This window comes from Panthera pardus, unplaced genomic scaffold (genome assembly GCF_024362965.1).
Source record: "Panthera pardus isolate Hobbes unplaced genomic scaffold, ASM2436296v1 HiC_scaffold_26, whole genome shotgun sequence".
NCBI lineage: Eukaryota > Metazoa > Chordata > Mammalia > Carnivora > Felidae > Panthera > Panthera pardus.
The window spans coordinates 40,073,672-40,096,367 of NW_026526832.1; the positions used below are offsets into that span (position 1 = coordinate 40,073,672).

Below are 22,696 nucleotides of genomic sequence, written 5' to 3' on the forward strand. Positions count from 1 at the left end.
AGTCCTGCCGGTGCTTCCCGCGTACGTCCATTCTGTTCCGCTGACAATGTGCATCGCGTGTAAGATCACCCTCTCCCGGGACAGAGGTCTCCTCTTACGTCAGACGGGGCATGTGCTCTTAACAAGACAAGGAAGGCTTTTATGGGGCGCCTGGGGGGTTCAGTCGGTGGAGGGCCCGACTTCAGCTCAGGTCATGATCTCGCGGTTCGTGGGTTCGAGCCCCGCGTCGGGCTCTGTGCTGATGGCTCAGAGCCTGGAGCCTGCTTCAAATTCTGTGTCTCCCTCTCTCTCTGCCCCTCCCCCGCTCATGCTCGCTCACTCTCTCTCTCTCTCTCAAAAATAAATAAAAACATTAAAAAATTTAACAAAAAAAAAACAAGACAAGGAAGGTTTTAGACAGAAGCCACCGGAAATTGAAAAAGGAGGGAAAGAAACCCTGTACCTTCATCTCTGTACTGCATCTGGTGAGGCTTTCTTCAACCTCAATCTCTCTGTGATCCTGAAACCTGCTTTTTTGCTCAACACGTTGGTTGGGTAATCTTATTTAACAGCCGCATCGAATCTCTGGGTGGGGAGGTGTTTCTGTGGCTTCCATTCAACACACAAAGCAAGAGCAAACCCCCGGCGCCGGGAGTCCAGATGCCCGAAGCGTGCACCGCCCACGGGGCACTCTTCCTCTGGGGACTAGGGCAGACCCCTCACACGGTCAAGGTCAGCGGGGGTGGAGTGCAGATGTGAAAGTGCTTTATAAAGTGCGACGGTATATTCTGCACGTGTGTGGTTTATTTCATAGAAATGACAACTCAAGTATTCTTGTCTAGAAAAGGACAACAGGCAAAGTCTCACGTTGCTCACGGTGATTTGCTTACAAACGCCTGCTGCGTGAGACCACTGCTCCGGTCCCCGGCAGGTAGCCAGCGACCCCAGTCCCTGTCCTTCCCTGCCTCCTGATAGCAGGGGAAACAGCAGGAGCACAATGCCTGCACACTCAGAAGAGGAGCAGCCGGAGGAATGTTCTGGAGTGTGAAGCTTGGCTGCAGGGGTCAAGTCCCACAGGGGCTTATAAGGCCCGGCAGGGCTCTGAGTTCCCTTCTGAGTAGGATGAGCCCACCGCCCCCCACCACCTGCGCACTGGTGACAGGATCTGACGTGTTCCCACAGCCACGCCAGGTGCCACATAGGGGACAGCGTGAAGTGTGGCAGGAGGCGCAGGGAGGGCGGGCACAGGTCTCGGTGACAGTCCTGGCTAGAGGTGGTCAGGAGCAGAGCAGGGGTGAGAAGCAGCCAGTTCTGGGCGTTTTGTGGGCAGAACGGCAGGTTTGCAGGGGGGATAGGACGTAGGCGTGAGATGCACCCAGAGGCGCCCAGAGGCTGCCCTCTCCTGCGGCTGTGGCTGCAGGAGGGGCAGGGGACACGCGGGGGGGCCAGGCGGAGGTCGTGTGGGTGCCCGTGCTGAGGGCTGCACGTCCATGCAGGACTCCGGGCGAGGCCAGAGCAAGCGTGGGGCTCTGGGGGGGGGATGGTCGGGCGCTTCCACGGCGGGCTAGGTGATGCTCCAGGAGCGAGTGTGGACAAAGAGAGCAGGGCCGTCCTTCTCACCCACCCGAAACCCAGCCGGCCAGGCTCCTGGGCTGCTACCTGCTCCCTCATTGGCAGGAGGGGCCCGGATGAGCTGATCGCGTCCTGGAAGGGAAAACGGTTACAAAGCTGGGAAGTCCTGTCACAGATAACCTCCCTCCAAACGTCCGGCTGACCCCAGAGGACAGCATCCCTCCGTCCCACCGGTAGGAAACGGCCCTGAGCACGCGGGAGCATAAGAGGTTTCCAGGTTACAGACAGTGGTGGCCGCCTGCAGACCTCACCGAGAGCGTGTGCTTAGCAGGGTGAGATTTCAAAACTCAAAACTGTACCGCTGACTAGTGAAGACTGTATGACTTTGTGGGGATCATTGAGACAGGACTCCAGTGACGAGTTTTCCGTAGCGCGTGATCAAAGAGGCAGGACACAGCTGTGAGGGCAGGCGTCCTCTGGCCGGAGGGAATCCTTGGGCCGGTGGCGCTGAGGCGCAGGGGACGCGTCGGTCGAGAAAGTTAAAATGAACGTCTGTGAAGATTGTTCCTGGGCAGCGGGCTTCCACTCGCGCTTCAGGGGACCTGCCCCCAGGCTTCCCCGAGACCCCGCCAGCACAGCCTTCCAGGCAGGGGCAGAAGAGCAGTGAGGCCGGCTGTCCCTGGGGAGCTGGGCCTCTTTGGGAGAAACGCCTTGATGGGAAGGAAACACCACAGATTCGCATAGATCTGCAGACCATTGCACCTTGAGGCTTAAGAGATCTTTCACTGCATGTTTCTTCTTGAAATAAGCATTTACAAACGTATGCACAGGCCATGGCACAAAGAATACGTGACCCTTGTGGCACAGGCACATTCCCTTGCAATGACCTTCCCTGACCTTGTGCCCACGGAAGCCCAGCCACGGAACGAGGTCAGCCCTTCCCAGAGTCCCTGAACTCACGGACAGACCGCTCCACACCCAGGACCCGGCGACGCACCGGCCTCTTACTACGGCGATGACGCCCTACCTCACGCTGTGGGTATTTGGTCACCTGTGTCGTGCATGGGAAGGGAGGCTCCTGGAGGGTGTGACCTGGGCCCCCAACGTGTGGCCGCTCCCCCGCAGCATCCACGGGCGTTTTGCACGTTGCTGGGCAGCCAAGCCGTCAAGTAAATGAGTTCGTGAAGGAGTCAGAATCATTTGCTTGTACAACAGACCGTGTAAGGAGCCCGGGAATCCGAAGGGAGGCTGCTGAGTGGGGTCAGTGCTGGTCGATGGGGTCAGCAGGCGGCTCGCTCTGAGCTCCAACCTCCCCCTTGTGAAGGGAGGCCCTCTTGCGAGCTGACCGGGGAAGAGTGAGCCTGGAAACTCTGCACCCCGGGTGGAAAGGCAGGAATGGCGTGTGAGCTTCGCGAGGTCGTCCCCTCGCGCGCGGGGAGCACGGACCAGGCCACCGTCGCGGTGAGTGGCGTCCGTCGTCGGCGCTGTCCAGCCTCGCGGAGGTGCACGCAGGTGATACGGCTGCAGCCTCGTCCCCCGACGCAGGACCGACTGGAGACAGAGCAGAGAACGGAGAGGAGGCGTCCCTTCTTGGCCCCACTTGCCAGCTGAGGGTCCCAGGACTCATTGCAGCAAGTACATGGAACGTCTCCGTGTGCACCCGCTTACGCACGTTTAGATCTCGTCTTCAAACAAAACCGATTTTACCTGTTGTCAAGCCCTGGGCTGTTCGTGGAGGGAAACAGGCACAGGCCCGGTTATCTGGGGCGTGGGCCTCTCCGCTGGGGCCTCTGAGGGGCGCGTGTGTGGCTCCTGACGGGTGGCCCAGCCCCCTCTCTGCTTCCTCCTTCCCGACCTGACAGCCTGTCGCTCCTCCTGGTCCCGAGAGCACATCCCGTGGCCCCAGCCCCTGGGCCGCCACGGGCCACCCTCTCCCACGCCCGAGACGCTGATTTAGATTGAGGGTAGGAGACAGTTTCCCAGTTTCCAGTAGGGCGTTTTTAGGCCACATAGCATTGAGTACACACTCCTCTCCAAAGTGTATTCGTTCCCGAGGAAGTATGCATATTGATGTACACGTTGGATTTTCTGTGTTCGCTTGTTTTCAGTTAAACGTGTGATGTGTCAGCTCAGTTTTCCTGGCCCAGCGAGGCCCCACGTGTGCACTTAGGGCCCCTCGAAACCCGCTGAACGGGCGTGTGGACGTGGGCAGCCCTGTCCACGCCCGGCACCCACTCCCACGCCACACCGAGCTCTGAGTGCACTCACCTGAGCCGTTCCTTTCAGTCGCCGTGATTAATTCTGGCTCTTCAAAGGGGCGCTCAGCTTTTCTCAGTCACACCTCCCTCACTGTCAGAATAATCCCACGGCGACGGGAAGCCTGGCTTCTCCCTGAGGTATTTCTGCACTTCTCCTTTTCATGTCATGACAGCAATTTCTGCCACTGAAAACGCCCGTCTCTGGCTTCTAAGCCCCAGGGATATCAACTGGAGGGAGTTTCTAGGCCAAGTAGAAATAATTAAATTGGGGTTAATGTTTCACTCCAGGTAGTTAGATCTATTTGTTTTCCTTAGAAAATTATTTTTTAAATCAGGGTATTTTAGTGCATTCACAGAGACTCCTCAAAGGCCTAGAGACGTTGAAATGTCCCCGGGTCTCGAAGAACAGGCCGCCGGAGACCGTGAGCATCGGGGGCTGTGCGTCCTGGACGTCCGGAGGGGGGTGGTTGGTCCGGCCCAGCGCTGCGGGGGCGGGGGCGGCCAGCAGGCTTAGCGGTGTGGACCTCCGCCCGGGCCTCCTGGCTCCCGACGCACTCCACCCCCACACTGGGCCGCCTTCCGAAGACGCTGCTCACCTCTCTGATCCCATCCACAAAGTGGGGCGGTTCCGGCACCCCCCTGGCAGTTCGTTCCCGGGACTGAGGAGTTTGTGTTTGTCAAGTGCTCGCAAAAGCACCTGGTGCCCAGAAAAGTCGACATAATGATGCCTGTTAATGAAAGAGCAAGGTCTGAGGCAAGACGGAGGCAGGAGCCAGCCCGGCGGCAGCCAGGTGGGTCGGGCCACGGGCTCGGGCAGGAATGAGGCCGACTGAGCGGGGGAGGGGGCCCTGGAACAAAAAGACACAGGCAATCAACGCCCGAAGTCTGACCCGATTCCAGCGACGAGCGAGCGAAAGAAAACTTCTTACATTTCAAACTCCAACAACCGAGATCAAAATATTTCAAAGATGAAAGGATCCCATTTTCCTAATATGTCTTTTCTCGTTCTTGTCTGATCTGGTAGAGTTTTAAACACTTTTATCAGACTTGCAAATCAGGCTTAAAACCATCAACTGGAGGTGTCCGTCAGCCTATCAGACTCCCCAGCAGCCCTGGTCCCTCGGCGACCCCCCCCCCTCGGCTCCCGCCTCCCGCACAAAACCGTTTTCGCAACTGGCATATTTTGATCGTCCCATTCTCCGTCGTTTCTTTACTTTTCAAACTATCTCGGATTCTTGCTTCAGTTCTCTTGCCTTATTTGGATGACATGCATTTTAAGATGAGAACCGCTTAGAAGCAGGCGTTTGTCTTTCAGTGCACAGCCTTACGGGTCAGAGCGGCGCAGACGACCTAGAGAAACACGCTTCTCTTTCCTGCGTTCGTAGATCTAGGCCAGACCCCGAGCCCACTGCACCGCAGGTTAGATTTCCGCTTTCCTGGCCGCACGCTAGTTACCTCTGCGCCAGGCAGAGCCGGGAAAGACGGTCTCGGCATGAGCCCAAAGCCTCCCTCTGGCCGAGCCGCGTCCCGCCGGGCACCGCTGAGCAGGCTTCCCCCTGACCCTGACTCCGACCCTGACCCCGACCCTGACACAGACAGGTGCGCCCTCAGGCGGGCGGCCATGTGGCTGGGCCCGTGCGGCGCGGGAAGAGGGGCTCCACCTTGGGTCAGACGGGATCGTCTCAGACCCACTCCGTGTCCTCGCTGAGTGGCCCCCAGCAAGTCAACCAGAGTTCTGAACTTCATGTTTCTTATTTGGAAAAATCAGGATCAGGTGCCCAGAGACTTTCCGGAATCACAGCTTCACTCTAAGTCGCCCGGGGCCTGGCCTCAGCCCCTCCTGGCCGCCCTCACGCAGACACCTGCAGATTTCCAACTCACTAGGGGTTAAAGGGTAAACACAGAGCAGGACTCAGTTCCTCCCCCGAAGTCAGCTGATTCTCAGTTCATCCAAATCCTGGCTTTCTGCCGAGGTTCAGTGACACACTGTGGGGAATGAGCCAGGCCTGGAGGTGGCCGAGATGCTGGGAGAGCCCGTCTGCGGTGGCCCCCACGGTGGCCCTCTCTGATGTCCACCCCCTCTCATGGTCTGCCAGAGGAGACTTTGTGATGCCTTCAAAATACGCAACGTGCCCCTTCCAGTGGCCAAGGGCTGAAGCCAGGGAGAGACTGCTGGCCAGTGGAGAAAGCCTGACCGCCTGAAACCCGCCATGGGTGGGGGTTTCTGCTCCCACGCGGGGACCACACCCTGACCGTCTGCGACCTCTGAACGTGAGTTCTCCACTTGGACCACAGCTGCGGAGCTGTTTCCCACGCGGGCAAGACTCGGTCCTGTCTTCTAACTAGAGGAGAAGGCAGTACTGACCAACACATCCACTGTGCTGAGCCATAAGGGAAAACCCTCCTTCCAGATCCTGCCCAGAACCTTGGTTCTCACGGTGGATAGGACCCGCCGACCTTGTCTAGCGATTGAGCTCTGCTGGTGCCCTGGTCCAGGAGAAAGGAACACACTTTCATCTTCTTCTGAAATGTGTGCTTTGGTCCAGAGACGACTGAGGAGACGACCAGAGACCAGAGACCGAGGCACGGTTTCGGCAGGACGCAGCGTCTCCACGCGCACCCGCGCCTGGAGCCCCTGGGAGGGCCATCTCAGACCTCCGGGTGCGGGTTGTCGTGACCTCTCCACACCCCCCGAAAGCAGGGAGCAGCCAGAGAGGGACCAGTCCCCGCCAGCAAGCACGAGAGCCCTGTCACGCTTCCTCCCCCTGGCGGGAAGGGGCAAAGAGCCTGATGAGCCCCGGGAGTCGCACACCTTCCTGGCAAAGTAGCGGCTGTTGGGTGGAGCAGGGAGCGCGGTCGGCGGACGCCCGCGGAACGTACTCGGATCACTACTGGGTAACCCCACGAGCGCCGCAGGGGCTGACCTACTCGTGCAGAACGAGAACCCTCCGTGTTTCCCCACTTGGCCTGAGAAAATGTGACGCGAGGGCTCATCACCCTTCGAGAAGCCAATTGGACGTTCGACGGATGACGTTTCTTTATTTTTAACGGACTTTAAATGTAAAGAGCTGATTAGGCCAATGGCTCCTTTCCTGACAAAAGAAATGAAAACCCTTGTGCAGTGATGGGCAAACCCAGGCTCCCCGCTTTCACAGACTGGTTCACGTTCAGGTTTGGCCTCTTGCGCACTGGGCTCGTGACGCCCAGCGCGATGCCCTTGCCACCAGGCTGCGCCACCTTCCCTGGACCCTGCTTCTAGGATCACACGTTTTAGTCGGAACACGGGCTCACACACAAAACGAGCGAGGCTCCTGCTTCGTGTTTGGGAGCGTGTGCTCAGGGACTGTGGCAGCATGCGGCCCTGATCTACGGTTTAGGACAGCGAAACGGCACTGAGCCTCGAATGCACGTGACCCGAGTCTCCCTGGTGGCCCCGGGGGCATCCTGGCTGCAGGGGAGCCTCCTGAGGCCCCGAGGGCCATGGTTCACCCAGCACTGAGGCTGGCGTGTGCATCCACAGGGCTCTTCATCCGGGTGAGAGACCCTTAGTGCCCGCTGAAAGGCCTGCCCTGCTCCCCATCCCCGCCCTCCGTGCCCTGATACTCAGAATGTCCTGCGCATTATAGAACCTGCAGCAAGGCAGGGGGGCAGGAAGGGGGGTGGGGGAAACGGTGGGTTGCCATGGCAACTCACTCCTCACCCAGCCCCCCCCCACCCCATGACAGGTCTGCCGGGGGTGGGGGTGAGGAATGTCCTCCCCACCCCTCACGGGCCTCTGAGGAGCCCCCTCGCGGGACACTGACACTGGCCCTGTCTTCTGAGCCAAAGGACGGCCCCCAGAGACCTTCCCGCACAACGGCTGCTGACACAGGAAGACTGGAAATCACCAAAGCCCCTTGACCCCTAGCAGATTTCCCAGTTATAAAAGTTGTCTTTGTTTTTCTTTCTCTTTTCCCTCCCTTCCTTTTCCAGAAAATCTTTTCTAGTCCTTTTTTTAAGTTTTTTTTAACGTTTATTTATTTTTGCGACAGAGAGAGACAGCATGTGAGCAGGGAAAGGGCAGAGAGAGAGGGAGACACAGAATCTGAAGCAGTTCCAGGCTCCGAGCTGTCAACACGGAGCCTGACGCGGGGTTCGAGCCCACGAACTGTGGGATCATGGCCTGAGCCCAGGCCGGACGCATACCCGACCAAGCCCCCCAGGCGCCCCTCCTATTCCTTTTTTATAGCTTACGTAACAGAGATCATTTTTAAATATGAATCTTTTCCTAAGAAACACCCTTTTGGTGTTAGGCAACTGAAGTTTCCGTCAAAGTTCGCTGTGGAACGACCATATTTTAAAATTACTTCCTTCAAACTTGGACCCAAGGCTGCTTTCGCTCACACGGAGATGGGCGGCGTTGACGCTCCCGCTTCCACAAGCAGCAGACCCCGTAGCTCTGACTGGGCGCGGGTCTGCGCGGATGTGTTCCTGGCAGAAATAGCTGCACCTGCAATGAGCTCGGAACCTCCAGACTCGACCGCCCGCGCCCTCGTGCAGCAGCGACACCGCCCAGGACCACGACTGTCACCTGTCATCGCCCGACGTCCCTGCTGCTTCCTCTCCGCGGGCAGATCCAGATGGGCCCGAGGACCGGATGCTTGTCTGGACGTGGTGGCTGGGAGTCGGGAAGGCCCGACCCGCTCACACCGGCTCCAGGGACAGAGGAAACCACACGGTGTCCACGGTGGCATCCACGTCACCATCGCCAAGGCAGGGTGCCCTTACACGCGGCGTGTGTGTGGCCGGCCAGGGTCACTGCAGGCCATCCCTTCCGACCAGAGCCCCCGGCCCGGACGAGAGCCCCCTCCCTGTTCGGACGGCACCCGGCTGGGGTGCGAGGGCTCCTTCCTCTGCCCCCGCTGGGACCCGGCACTGTAAGGCCCTCCCCTCCCGTACCCTCGGACCCGCCGCCACCCGCTGCCACGTGTGTCTGCACTGTCCTCCCGTCGTGGGCCCTCACTCTGCACGTCGTCCGACTTTCCCTCCCCGCTCTGAAGGAGCCCTCTTCTCTAAACATCACCAAGGACCTCCTTCTGTGCCCCTCCCCTCCCACCGCCCCCCTGGGGACCCAGTCGCCCCCCAACCCGCCCCTCCCCTCCCACCACCCCTCTGGGGACCCCAGTCACTCCACAAGCATTGGCTTTGCTCCCGCACCTGCCCCACGTTCCCGCAAGCATGCCCCTGTCTCTGACGCACACAGCAGGCCGCCAGTGGGTGGGAATCAAGCCTCTTTGCCACTTCCTGCTGTGAGCACAGTATGAGCATCTCTGGGCCTGTGTCGTCTGTGACACGGACTGATGGGGTAGGACCCAGAGCACAGGGTGTTCGTGAAGAGCAGGCACACAGTCAGAATGTCCACGGCGACCTTCCGGGCCCCACAGTGTGGGCCCACAGCGTGACTGCCGAGGGCCCGAGCGCCTGGAGTATCACCGGTCGGTAGGAGAGGCTGTCCTCATCGACCCTCCCTGGAGAGCCACAGAGCACACACTGTGCCCCCGGGAATTGAGATGGGCGCAGGGCGGTCACCTGGTCCTCCACCAAGTGGGGGACAGACGGTCAGCAGCCCCCAGGACATGAGGATCTTTGTAGCCCGGCGGGTCATAGAGCTCCGAGTTCCCGGCGTCAGCTCTCACGCCCCCCAGGGACCCGAGCGCTCGCGGGCAGGTTTGGGGGCCTGTGATGGGCAAGGCCCCTCCACCTCCAAGTCGACTTCCCGGCAGGGGTGGGGCTGCACGCACTCACCTTCTGGGCAGAGTCCCCTTAGACACCCCCCGGCCCCCCACACCCAGACAGCACGGTCCCCCCTGGGCAACCCGCTGACACCCCCTCGGGGTCCTCAGGCCAGCCTCCCCTGAGAGCAGCTGGGGACAACACCCTGGGGACGGCGGGCCACGCCCAATACCTAGGACGCAGTGACCCTAACTGCCAACGTCCTGCTGAGAACGAGGAGGACATTTAAGACAGGCCACACTCAGGGCCACAGGCCGGAGCTCTGAGGCATCTGCACCTGCTCTGTGACCCTCAGGACCTAGTTTGCAAACGGGAAGACCAAACGGCACAAGAACCACACCAGACAGGACGAAACCACCAGATGCTGGGCCCCAGTGGGGTGTGCCCTGGGCTGGCCGTGTCAGCGCTCGGGCTCCGCCCTCCTTCCCCAGAACCTGTGCTCAGAGTGACAAACCACCCGGAAGGCACCCCAGCTCCTGGGCAGGGCAGGCAGGAGAGGAAGGTTCTGGGAGGTCAGAGGGGATGGCACACAGCCAGGCACAGTGTTCGGCTCACGTGAGGCTCGGGGAGGCTGGACACACAGGAGGAAAAGCCGGAGGCCAGAGGGCCTGCTCGAGGGAGGAGCCCCTCGCGGGCAGGAAGGCCGCGTGACAACGTGGGGGCCCTGAGGCAGAGCTTTCCAGGAGGGAGGCCCAGGCGTCCAGTCACCTGCAGAGACGTGGGGGCCGCAGAGAGGAAGGCACGGCCTGTCCCCCAGAGGGAGGACGCCTCGGGCTGTGCACAGAGCCCGGGCCCTCAGCCCCGGGAGGCCTCTGGGGTGGTCACAGCAGGCGCCAGTCCATCCCGCCCTAGGGACTGCCACGCTCCCAGGGGGCCCCACCCTGCTGTTGAGCACCGCGTGTTGGGGGCAGGACCCCCCAGGAGCGTGGCCCCGGGCTCTTAGGCACATTCGGGCAAGTGTCCCTCCTCCCTTCCCGTTGTGAGGACGGTGACTTCGGTTCCTGCCGTCTAGTCTTCTCCAAGCTAACGCCTCCGAATGCTGTATTGACTTTTCTCTCAGGTGATCTGGTCGCCTGCCGGTCCCTGCCGAAGGCAGCTCCTGTCCCTGCAGAGTCAGGGCACGGCACAGGCTCGCGGCGGGCACGTGTCCAGGGAGGCCGTCTGCCCAGCAGCGTCTTTCGCGTCCGTTCGGTTTATCACGGCTTTTCGTCTTGTTTCCTCAGCATCTTTCTCTGTTCCGTCTCTTCTAACTCGTCCGGCAGGTCCGGGTGGGACAGACCCCGAACTCCCCCAGGGGCCCGGGCGACGGCTGAGCAGGCAGCCTCTGTGTCCCCTCTGCCGCGTCACCACCGCGTCCCTTCCGCAGACCGGCTGGCGCACGGCACACGGTCCTCGCTTCTCCCAAGCTCCCGACCCTCAGCTGAGGCTTCCCCAACAAGGCGTGGGCGCCTGTGGAGGAACGGGTCCCTGGTTCTCTCTCCCAGGGGCTGAGGGGTCGGGGCGAGGGCAGCCCCGTCGCTCTCGGGTCCCCGCCACAGGACGCGTCTGGCCGGGCTGCCGAGCTCGGAGGCACCACGGGGGTGCCCGGGCCTCCCGGCCCCACACCCGCCCGGGACAGTGGCCCGTGTGCAGGGGCTGCAGGGTCTTGTGGACGCCTGTGCTGCCCTCAGCCCCCTTCCTGCCACCCTCCTCTGCGCCTGCCCTGGTCTCTCCATCTGGACTTGGTGTCCCCGTCTTCAGCTCTCGCTGGTTCCCGTCTTGTCCTCAGTGGAACGCACGTGCTGTGCAGACTCCAGAACCAGCACCGGGGTCAGACCTTCCGGTCGCAGGGTGTGGGCACTGAGCCCCCTGCTCTCTGGTCGGCCCCTCGTGACCGGAGGGGGACCACACGGTCGGCGGACAGTGTGACTCTTAGAAACCGCTTTGGCTACATCCTCGGTACAAAGGTCTAGAGCAATTTCATTTTACTTTCCTGCTATCCCCTCCACTCTCCCTGTTTTATGAGACACGAGGGTCCTTGCAGATCGATCACTGGGGATCGCAAACAGACGAACAAGTGATCTCTGTCTTGCAGCACAAAATGAGCCCGGCGTGAGGGGCGGCTTTGTAGGGTAGGAGCCACTGATCACAAGGGGACATTTACGGCGAGTCTAGCTGAGCTTTGGGTCCGAAGACATGTCTGTTCTCATCTTGACCTGGCGGCTCTTTGTGCAAATTTAAACAGTATACTTCACCTGTTTGGATCTGTCTCTTTGCCTGTAAAATAAGCATATTTGATCAACCTAGTTCTCAAAACTCATGCTAACTTAAGAGTCTCTGAAATCACTTAGAAACGGGACCCAAAAAAACCAAGGTACGAAACAGGCAGACCCCCCAGGAAGAAGGGAGAAAAGGCTGGAACTCAATCTTGTTATGTGAGGGATGACAGAGCAGAAAATAAACTAAAAAAATAACTTAAAACCAGGTAGCTAGCAACAAGCAGCTGGGCAGAAGACAGGGTTTGGGGACGGCAGGAGAGGAACACAACGTGGCAGTGTGAGAGATGACGGAGAGGCCCAGGCCAACACAGGATGCAGAGGCAGCAGGCCGTTTTCTCGTCTCCCGGTTAGGACCAAAAACATTTCCTCCAGACAAAAGAGAGATTCAAAAAATGAAAGACCCCCAAACATGACAAACAGGGGAGAAACAGGGGAAACAAAACTAGGAAGAAGGCTAGGAACAGGAACACGACCTCAGCTACCAGGAGCGCGTGTGCTGCTCCCGGCTCCGTGGCCCCCGGGCCTTTCCTTTCCTCTGTCCCGAAGACCTGACTCTCCCGGTGCCCGCTAACGCCTGGAAGCTTGAGGAAACGCAGCTGCTTGTAAACCACCCAAGCCCCTCTCCTCATTGAACTCAAAAGCAGTTTCAAACCGTCTCTGGACAGAGAAACGGAACCGATGTCCCCCAGTCACTGTGGCTTTTACAGCCCGAGCCGCTGGCCACGGAAGCCTGCGCGTGGCCCAGCAGACGGCTCTGGGCCTCGGTGTCCCCAGACGTGCAAACGCCGCGTCTGCGCTGCCTCGGGTTTGCAGCCGCCCCCGGGTCTCCCCGTCTGTCCTCAGAGCCGGGGCGTGGGCTGGCGCGTGCCCACCGCGGGTGGTAGTGGTAGTGTAGCCGTGAGGGGCCATCGTGGTCACACCGGGTCATCCGTCTGTCTCGGGCGCGGCCCGCCTGGCTCGTGACGCGGGCGGAGCGGCGTGGCCGGGCCGCCAGCCTCTGCAGAGAGCCCCTCCCCAGCCAGTGGCCCCCGACGGCAGGCCGGTCCTTGTGGTGCCACGTCTGGCTGCTCACCAGCAAGGCCGGGGGGTGGGGGGGGGGGGGGGAATACGGTCCCCAGCGCCCTCCCCTTCTCAGAGGCCAGGCACCTTGGTGCGGGCCTCGCGGGTAGAGGCGCTCCCCGTCGCGCATCTCGGCCCCGCCCCGCGGCCGGCAGGCGCCCCAGTCCTTGCCAACCGCCCTCCCTACACTAGACGACACTGACTGCCTAAGAGCTCAGTGCGATCGGCCACAGGTGAGTGCCTCCTCGAGGGCCCCGCGCGAGGTCCCTGCATGCCCAGGGTGGAGCCCGCCCGCATCCCGAGGTCGCGGTGCACGTGGACGCCCGCGTGGGACAGGACGTTGGAATGCTGGTTTCTGTTGCCTTCGCTCAGCCGCACCAGTCACCTTTTGTGTGTTTTTTCTTGCATGGGTCCTCCGAGTCCAATTCCAATTGTGGCTCCGGCTGCCCCAGTCTCTTGTTTAGCCGCTTCACTGCTGCTGGACGTGCATGTGCTCTGGCAGCAGTCCCCATGGACACATCCCGTTAAGTGACTGGGACGCCAGGATGTGCTAGGTACGTTCGGCCGCACCGGACAGGAGCCTACTCCCGGACGTTGCCGGGACCACCCCGCGGGCGGCAGTGCGGTGTGGCGGCGAGGGCCCCAGTCAGGCTCCCACCCCCCGGACGAGGAGGCAGCATGACCGACCGAGGAGTTAGAGCTTAAGACCCGGAGGCTGCATGCGTGGAGAGGACTAAGAGTTGCATGCGGCATGAACAACAGGCTGCACCTCCCCCCCAGCGGCTCCCGCGGCCCCCGGAAAAACGGGCCCGGAACGGCCCAGACTCCGCCTCAGCTCCGCGGGGGCCCGTGTGGTCCGGCAGGCCCGGCCAAAGCCAGGGAGGTGCCCCGGGGCCCCGGTCGGGGGAGGGCGGACGGGGGTTCACACAGCACACGTCAGGGTGGAGGGGACCCGAGCCTGGCGGCCAGCGCGTGGGCCTCTGAGTCAGGATGAAAATTGCTAGAAGCATCCCGGTTGTGGATGGGTTGAGGCTAAGAACCAGCCCCCTGGACCTGACCGCACGCACCGCGTGCTGTGGCCCGCACAACTATTGGGCACCGCGGAACTGATGCGGCCCTAACTCTCCACCCACGTCCCCCTGCTTCTCCCGACCGCACAGCTCCCGGGGCGCTCTGTCCACCCGGGGCCCCGGGTTCCCGCCCCGCACGGCCGCACTCGTACCTGCGGCCTGACCTACTCAGAAAGGTTACCTGAATGACCGAAATGAATTTTTTTAACCATGCTAAGAGTACCTTTAACAGTCTTTTTCCTTTGTTGGTTTGTTTTTGAGTGTAATTTAAAAAGAAAAGTGCTCGGACAAAAATGTGACACACAATCAGGGAGCAAGCAAGTTTTCCAACTAAATTCTTCTAATATCGGTGTGGCCGCTTCACACTTTGAAACACGTAGGTTTCCATAAAGCTAGAATGTCCTACACGGCCACGTGAAAGCCCCTCGCCCGACCCTCAAGGAGGAAGGGGGACGGGGAGAAACCAGGTGTCAGGGGACCAAAGCGGGAAGCAAATCGGGGACCTCCCCCAGAACTGCCTCCCGGAGGGGACAGGCACTCAGGGGCTCTGGCAGGCGGGACCGGCGCCCCAGCCGACCTCTCCGCAGGTGGGACGGCTGAGGGGCCCGACCCGCCTCTCCCCAAGCCCTGCAGCATCCACGGGGCTCCAGCCCACAGCTCGGACTCTGTAGCTCGGCTGTGTCGTGAGCTATTTCTGGCGGGTGGCTGGGGCCGGGGGACGCTTGGTGAGTGCCACACGACAGCGTGGGGCCTCTGTGTCTGGGCTGCAGAAAGCTCAAGTATGCATACTTAATATTGCATTTCAAAAAAAAAAGGGAAAATTAATGAATATCTTACAGGTTAAAAAATGGTTTGCAAGATTTTGTCTTTCCTTGAGTTTCAGGTAATATATCCAAGAAATTGGGCAGAAGTAATGTATGTTGCTTTTAAGTGACCTGTTCTCTTTGCATTTGGGGAGAAAAATCACAGACATGTAGCGTAAGAATCAGTGTATGTCATTTTTCCATTGAAAATATCTTTATTTTGCACTCCTCGGAATTTCTTTACTGTTTCCCGTCTGTGTGACAGAAAAAAAACAAAATAAATATATTTTTAGAACCATATCTCTTTAAGCAAAAAAAAAATAAAAAGCGGTTTCTGAATTGAACTTTTTATATAAATAAAGCAAAGACTTTTGTACATGTGGCCTGAATCGCTCCAATTTACAAACATATTTTGCTATTATGGACGAGGCCTAATCTTACATTTTTATGAGTTCTTTTAAAGTTGAGGGCAATAGAAAAAAATTACATATTTTTTAATACTTGGCATTTTACTTAATTACGTTCCCTTGGTAGAGTTGCCACGAAAGAAATGAGCAAGAAACGTGGCCGAGGGCCTTTCCACGAAATCCTCCCAGAACTCCAGTGCACCCCTTGTATTTTGTATGATCACCCTGGATCCTCAGGGTCTGTTTCTGTGGATTTCTAGCTACTGTCCTCGGCCTCGCAGGGCAGTTCACGGAGGCGGGTCAACCACAGACTCTCCCGGTGCAGCCCGGAGACACCCACGGTTCTTTCTGCCTCTATGTAGAAGGTTTTTAAAAATAAGTGATTGACTTTTACCAGGATGAGAGAGCCTGAGACACCTTCAGATATTTTTTGCTGTAAGCTGATTCGCAGGAGACGAGCTGGGTCTTTCTGCCAGCACAGCGAGGGGGGACGCTGGGCACAAGGTCACAGAGGCTGCCGCACCCAGGGTGTGTTACCGCTCAGGGCGGCGTCACCCCCAGGTAGACGGCGAAGGGCTGGCCCTGTGGGGTCAGGGGCTTAGCCACCCGCTACCCGGCAAGGGCGCCTGGGCAGCACCTTGGGGTCCCCAGGAAGAAATGCTCATGTGCGTGGAATCCGCCCTGCACCTCACTGACGTGTCGCCAGGGGGGCAGAAGCCACAGCGGTTCACCAGTCTCAGATCACAACGTGTAGTAACATGCACTCTGATGCAGGCATCCGTTTAACTGCAAGAAAACGCCCTATTTTAGATGTCTTTCTTAATAGAACTCTTTACCAAATCCTCATATTTATTTTCAAAAGAGAGGGGCACAATAGCGCCTTGGAGGAGGCACTTTAAAGATGTTCTTACCAGTAACGAATCGATGACACTTCAGTCGTGGGTTTGATGAGTTCCATTGCTCCCACCCGGTCTCAGGACAGGGGTTTTAGACGGGCGGGAAGACGACACTGTAACAGGTGCATGTCTCGCAGAGGGACAGATCAGGGCAGACACGAGGCTGTCACGTTCCCGGGACGTGTGCCAGTGCAAAGTCTTATGGTGTCCAGGATTATGTGTTTTAATGGAGAGACATTAAGTTGTGCTTTGACATTGGGGCATACGTCCTATGACCCCCATTGTGGCTGTGATCAGTGATAGTTCCTGTGTAGATCCAAACAGAATGTTTGTTTTGGTGTACATAGCTCAGTGCAGCCATGAGCACAGGGCATTCTGGGAGGTTCGGGCTCGCAGGTCTCTTTGCCGTCTTAGATCTGCAAAAGCAACAGAAACCCACACTGCTCCCACCTGAGAAGGAGTGGGTCCATGCATGAAGTCAGAAGTCCAGGAGTTTGTGAGTGGTCCTGATGTTTTTCCAGATTTTACTTGGATTCTGCAAAACCTAAACACCTTTTAAAACATGTTAGCATGATGTTCCCATCGCCATTCTTTTTTTTAATGTTTATTTCTTTATTTTGAGAGAGAAATAGCACTAGTGGGGGGAGGAGCAGAGAGAGAGGGAGAGAGAGAATCCCAAGCAGGCTCCGCACTGTCAGACGCGGGGCTCAAACTCACAAACCGTGAGATCATGACCTGAGCCAAAATCAAGAGTCGGGCCTAACCGACTGAGCCACCCCGGGGGCCCCACCCCATTGCCATTTCTAAATGTCTTCTTCAGACCAATTTTTCCAGCCAGATGATAACATGCAGTAACCCCAAATCATTTTCTCCTGGTATCGCTGAGACCCCGAGGCAAATGCAAGATCCCAGATAAGGCACAAACGTTTTTGTCTCGAACATCCCCCACCCCCACTCCACCCGGGGCGGCAAGGAGAGCTCTAAGGTTATCTCCGCACCCGAGCTTGCTCAGACTATCGCCACCAAAAGTCCCTTGGACTGAAAGAGAAGCGATGTGTGAAGCAAGGGTTTTATGTCACAGAACTTTGCATCTCCAAGTACAGGAACCTAAAATAGACTCGGTGCCATTGTCCCCGGGAACTGCCAGGGAGCAGGGAGGGCGGCCGACTACTCCAGCGCAGAGAACCCGTGCCTGCCTTCTGGGGAGTTTCCATGGAAACCCAGTCAATCTCTCCTGCCGTTTCAAAACCCAAGCTGTGCGGCACATGCTCCTGTCTGATTCTATCCACGGGGGACTTTGATTATCCCACACGGGCCTCCTTTCATGGAAAAGATGTGCTCTTAGATGGGTAGATGCAAATCGAGTTTTGGTAAATCGATTTTACACCGCCCCATTATCAGGGGTCCTGGAGCTGGCTCGCTTGGGAAGCAAAGACCCCTTTTGTTAGGTGAATCATCACTCCCTCATTCACCGACTTGAGAAAATTGTATTTTTGAGTGCTGAGATTTCTTAAAGCTAGGAAATCGGCATGTAAATCTAGGAGTTTAAAAAAGCCTTAAAGTCTTGAGCAGCAACAGAAAAATGAACACGAAGAGCTGGTACAAGAAAGAAACCTTTCTGGGCTGCCTTACGTGGTCCGGAAGCACCACCTAAAGGTGAAAAGGCTGAATCGCCACCCCCCAAAAGCCTTGGCTGCGTCACGGGGAGCGAACAAAGAAAGGCAGCGAGCAAGGCGTCCCACACCCCCGCCTGGCCTGGCCAAGGTCCTGGGCTGCTGCACTGGGGCTCGCTCCGCAGCCGGCGTGTGACAGGTGGAGGCCACGAGGCCGCCCTCGGTGCCCCTGCGCAGAGGTGTGGCCGGCGGGGAGCAGACTCGGGTCACAGGGCCTGAGGCAGGCCTGGGGCTCCACCCCCTCTGCCCGGCTGACGATGAAAGCCGAGAGGAGGCTTTCTGGAAACGTTTTTTCTTTCCCAACACAGCGGAAACAGGCCAAATCAATATTTTGTGTGTTGTTTTCATGGTGATAAAGGACATTTTAAACGCCTCTTTTTTTATCAGATGATGCCTTTGTAAATGGCTTAAACACACAAAATCTACTCTGAAAGTCTTTCTCTCTTTTTTTATAATTAGTAAAATCTGATTTTCATTTGCATTATTTTGGTTATAATGGTTCACTTTAAATTTGAACAGAATATGTCAACCTCCTCCAGCCCTCACCAAAAAAAGGCACATTGAAAATTCTCTACTCGTGTTAAAATGAATAAATTTTAAATAAATTTGCACTGAGTGCTTAAATTAGGAAGAGTTTGAAGAATTTTTTTTAAGCAAAAAGCAAGGCCAAGTGTGTATTATTGGCTAGTAGGAAACATTTCTGTTTCTTGATACATTTTCAAAACAGAAACTTGCACGAAGATGAGCTTTTCTTAGACAGAATGAGGTTTATTGCCTTCAGACTCCCCTCCCTCCGGGCATGTTGTGGGCGGGGGCAGGGCGGGGGGGGGGAGTGGGTGCGGAGAGCGGGGTGCCTGTCCACACGAAGCACCATCCATGCGAGGAACCAGGCAGTTCAGCTCGGTCACTTAAGTTATTATTTAGAAAATAAATACTTACCCATTGGCAGAATAGTCTTGCGATCAGACTTTAATCGCACACAAACAGCTGTCGCTCTAACAAAACTCAGGTCAACAGTCAGATTTCGGTGGTTGTTCTCGACACACAGAGTCTGCACACACTTCATTGTTCTACCACAAGCGCATATTTTAAAACTCCTGGTTCCAAGCGTCCACACCAGCGACGTGGCAAACGTGATCCGTTTGCCTTTTTAAGCTCTCACAGCAGGGACCGCAAACGGAACTTTAACCTGTAATATGACACGGCAAATAGCCGTCAGCACACCGTGAGAGCCGGGACGGACCCCTCTCTTAGGACTGAAGGAGATGTAGACAGACACCAAGTGTTGGCTTGTGACACCCACCGCCGTCTCCGCCCAGCATCCGGCGGTGCTGGGAGGGGGGGCGGGCAGCGGGGCCACCACGTCCTGATCCAGACAAGTCACTTGCTGGCCCCGTCTCAGCATCCGGTGTCCCCGGTGACTCTGAGCAGAAACCCCTCAGAAGGAGCAGACACTGGTTAAATACTTGAAATTTGTGATTTTTGTCCTTACCAGGCACTCGGGTGTTCACGGAGTGGGGGTGGGGCACAGGGCTGACCCAGGCGTGATGTTCTTACTAAGTCCCTTCATCCTTGTTGTTTTTGAGAGTTACGAGCTATCTGGAAAGAAAGAAGAATTTTTTCTTAATTTTTGTCCTCGTTTTTCACAGTCCCGGTGGCCACATGGCAACCAGAATAGCGTGAGATGCAAGGTGTCTGCAGCGCGCCTGACCTTCCTTGAGACAGTGCACTTAGGACGTCACAGGAAGGGCAGTGATGGCGAAACCGTTCTTAAAGAACGCCGTGTCCCGTAGCGCAGGCCGCCACAGAGCCGGTGCAGGTCCCAGAAGGACTCTAGGGTCTGGGCTGATGGGGACTGCTGGACCAAGAGGTCTGGGCTCCGTGCGGGTCGGTTAAGGTCACGGGGCTTTAAGGCAACTCGACGTGGCCTGATGCTCTGATGGAGTCCCCACGGCTCAGCCCAGGCGCCGCCCTCACTGGACTCGGGTCAGCCAGGTGGCCCAGCCTTAATGGGAGCCCGATTTAGTCCCGGTGTTTCAAGTGTAGACAAAGAGCAGCCCTGCGCACGTCCCGCCGTGTACGAAGCTTGCTTCGTGGACGACTGCTGTGGCTGAGTCCCACTGACCCCTCCCCCCCGAGGCTCACGTGAGCAGGAGGGAAGCAGGCGGGGCATGTCTGCAGGGGTCAGGGCCTCTGGACTCAACAGCCTCGAGCCCAAGCCCGAGGGGGTGTTCTGAGCGAGGCAGGTACCGAGGGCGTGATGCTCCGGAAAGCGTCCTTGTGCTTGGAAGGAAGAAGGTGGCCAAGGTTGGTATCTGGTGGTGCGCTAGGTGGGCACAGGTGCCCGCTCCCCGCCGCGGGGCTTCCTGCTCCGCTCGTCTCTCTCTGGTAGGGAGGTGAAGCATTGAGAGTCTGCTTTCTGGATGAGTAAGGACGTGACGTGTTGAGGGGGTCGATTTCTCTCAAGTCAACTGGCCGATCTGCATTTGTGTTTGCAGGTGCCCGACCCCCGGCTGCGACGGCTCTGGGCACATCACCGGCAACTACGCTTCTCATCGAAGGTACGTGACGAGCCCGTCCCCCTGCACAGCCCCGCTCCTTGTCCCGCCGCGCGGGCGCAGGCCTCCAGCGGGCTCTGGTGCACGCTCCGTGCCACCCGCCGATGCACCAGACGCCAGACCACCACGTGGCGCCTTCCCCGTGGGGTCTTCACGGGAGGCAAACGCTCCCGGCCCCAGACCGCCCGCCCCCCCTGACGCCCCACCCGTCCTGCACCTGCGTCCGCCTGTGAGAGACTCCTCGGGTCACCCAGCAGCAGCCGTTCTAAAGCAGAAGAGGATGGGGCAAAGGACCATCGCTGGCATAGAATAAGGTCCCCGGGATGGCCACTGAGAGGCAGGCGTTCCAACACCGCTGGGAGCCAGCCTCCTAAATATGAAAATCTGAGCCCCAGTAGCAGAGCTGAAGACACGACTCGTCACAGGCCCTGCTGCTCCCGAGGGGAAGGGATTGTCCAAAGGGCAGCCTGAAGTCTCCCTCCTGGGTGCCGGGCCAGGCGTTGGAAGTGACCTGAAAGAAACTCTGGAGACCTTGTGTCCACAAAAGTGGATCTAGACCTGGGGTCACCGCGCCAATTTCTTGTCCTGTTCAGTGAGCAAGAACAGGCAAGGCCAAGGTCGGGACAAGGAATCAGGAGCTAAGGCCCATCCAACAGTGGGAGGTGGTGCTGCAAATACAGAGGCTGACACTGCTGCTGGGTCACTGTCTGCATTTCCCCGCATGAAGTGGGCGGTCCCCAAGTGGATGAGCATCCGGGCTTCGGATGCACCTCCCAGGAGGAAATAAAGAAGACAGGATGGAGAGGAGGCGGAGAGAGGGAAAGGGAGGGCGAGGGGGAGGGGGGAGACAAGGGGGAGAGAGGAGAGAGGGGCAGAGAGGGGGACAGGGGGACGGGGGTGCAGAGGCCTCTGACAATGAGTGTTAGCCCCCGGCCACCCAGCACAGGGAGGGTGCCTGCCGGTGGATCGTGTGCTGCCCGTGGCCGCCCGGGGGGTCAGATGCCAGTGGTCAGAGCAGGGGATGCTGAGCGGCTGCCGGCCCGGTTTGGAGGAGGGCAGATGCAGCCTCCTCATCGGGACCCCACCGCGTGCCCCGTGCTCCCCGGGCTCACTCCGGAGCACTCCTCAGCCGCTCGGATCTGTGAAAAGCACAGCTTAGGAATGGAGAACTGAACGGTGGGGTCACGGGAGGATTCCTCACATGCGTCCTCTACGCCAGGGGCACCCGCCTGGGCCCTGCGGACACTGGGGGCCGGACGGCGCCCTGCCCAGCGCACGGTGGGACGTCTGCCCACCAGACGCCAGCACCACCGCCGCCGTGGCTCGTGATGGCTGCAGAAAGTCTCTGGACGTCACCGAATGTTTCCCGGAGCCACCCCCGAGGACCACAGGGTGGGGAGCAGGCTGGGGGGCAGCTCGGAGCCCGCCGCGGTCAGGGGAGTGCAGAGCAGGAAAAAACACCCGCAGACACACCGCCAGTGTGAAGTCACTGGTCCAGAGTGAATTCGGTGAAAGTAAACCCTCCAGTTAAGTGGGAAACGCCAAGCACATTCTACGCTACCCTTTATTTTAATTTATCTTGAAGAGAAATGTCTGCGTCCTCACGTGACCACGACTCCCAGCACGAAACGGTGTCTGCACAGCTGACAGTGGACATTTGGTGGTCACTCCACGTCCAATTGCATGTTCTGCTAATTTCTCTTTGGGCTTGGTGACACATAATGTGTTAATTCAGTTTCCCCATTTTTATTCCCTGAGCTTCTAGGTTAGAGAGGTGGGTATTGATAGAGCACAGACCTATGAATAAAATGTCATAAAGCCCAGGTTTCCTGAAAAGCCAAGCCCGGGCACGTGAATCTGACCCGGTTCCTGGCAAAGCTGAGCACAGCCAGCGCCCCCCGCAGGAGCGCCCCGAAAGTCCAAGAGGCGCACGGGGCCAGGCCGTCTGTCCCACTGGGTGAGGCCACCACCCGGGGAAGCGCAGACACGGCTGGCAGCTCCCTCGGGCGGCTACTGAGGAAGGAGAGGCTGGCGCGGAGCCCCCAGGCCTGCCGCTCACGAGGCCCAAACGCAAGTAGAGAACCTGCTTTCAGGGTTAACCATCCACTGTCGCTTCCCAGGGACGCAAGGAATGTTACCGATGAGCAAACACCAGAGAAAACGTCTTTAAAACGGTGCCACAACTCAGGCAGCCGTGAGCCCACGCAGCCCTCCTGCCGTCCCGGGTCTCCCAGGAAGCAGGGGCCCAGAACGGGGGCCGTGGACGCCGAGCCCCCCTCCCTCTCCAGGGAAAGCACGCGGTCAGGCCCTGCCTGGGGCGTTGCTACGGGCCAGCCGCCCTCCTGACTGGGGCACAGAGGCCAGGTGCCCCTCTCAGCCGGGAGCCGGGGA

The 22,696-nt window shown here is 58.4% G+C and overlaps 1 protein-coding gene and 1 long non-coding RNA gene across 18 annotated transcripts in view; one reads left to right on the forward strand and one right to left on the reverse strand.

Moving 5' to 3' along the window:
- The window catches only part of MYT1L (myelin transcription factor 1 like), a 427,147-nt gene that overhangs the window by 371,038 nt on the left and 33,413 nt on the right, over positions 1-22,696 (forward strand). For all 14 annotated transcript variants that reach the window (XM_053891207.1, XM_019435814.2, XM_019435815.2 and 11 more), the window contains exon 19: positions 20,246-20,308. In XM_053891207.1, the coding sequence (XP_053747182.1) occupies positions 20,246-20,308 (63 nt within the window). The remainder of the gene's footprint in view (positions 1-20,245; positions 20,309-22,696) is intronic.
- LOC109258736 (uncharacterized) lies at positions 15,010-21,675 on the reverse strand. Of its 4 annotated transcripts, XR_008418144.1 has the most exons (4): positions 19,240-20,479; positions 18,687-18,936; positions 16,090-16,490; positions 15,010-15,964 (listed from the first exon to the last, which is right to left on the reverse strand). It is a non-coding gene; the product is annotated as an uncharacterized LOC109258736 (long non-coding RNA). The 4 variants fall into 4 exon arrangements; XR_008418142.1 differs by having other exon boundaries at positions 15,010-16,490; XR_008418143.1 differs by lacking the exons at positions 15,010-15,964; positions 16,090-16,490 and adding an exon at positions 20,523-21,675 and having other exon boundaries at positions 18,699-18,936; positions 19,240-20,132.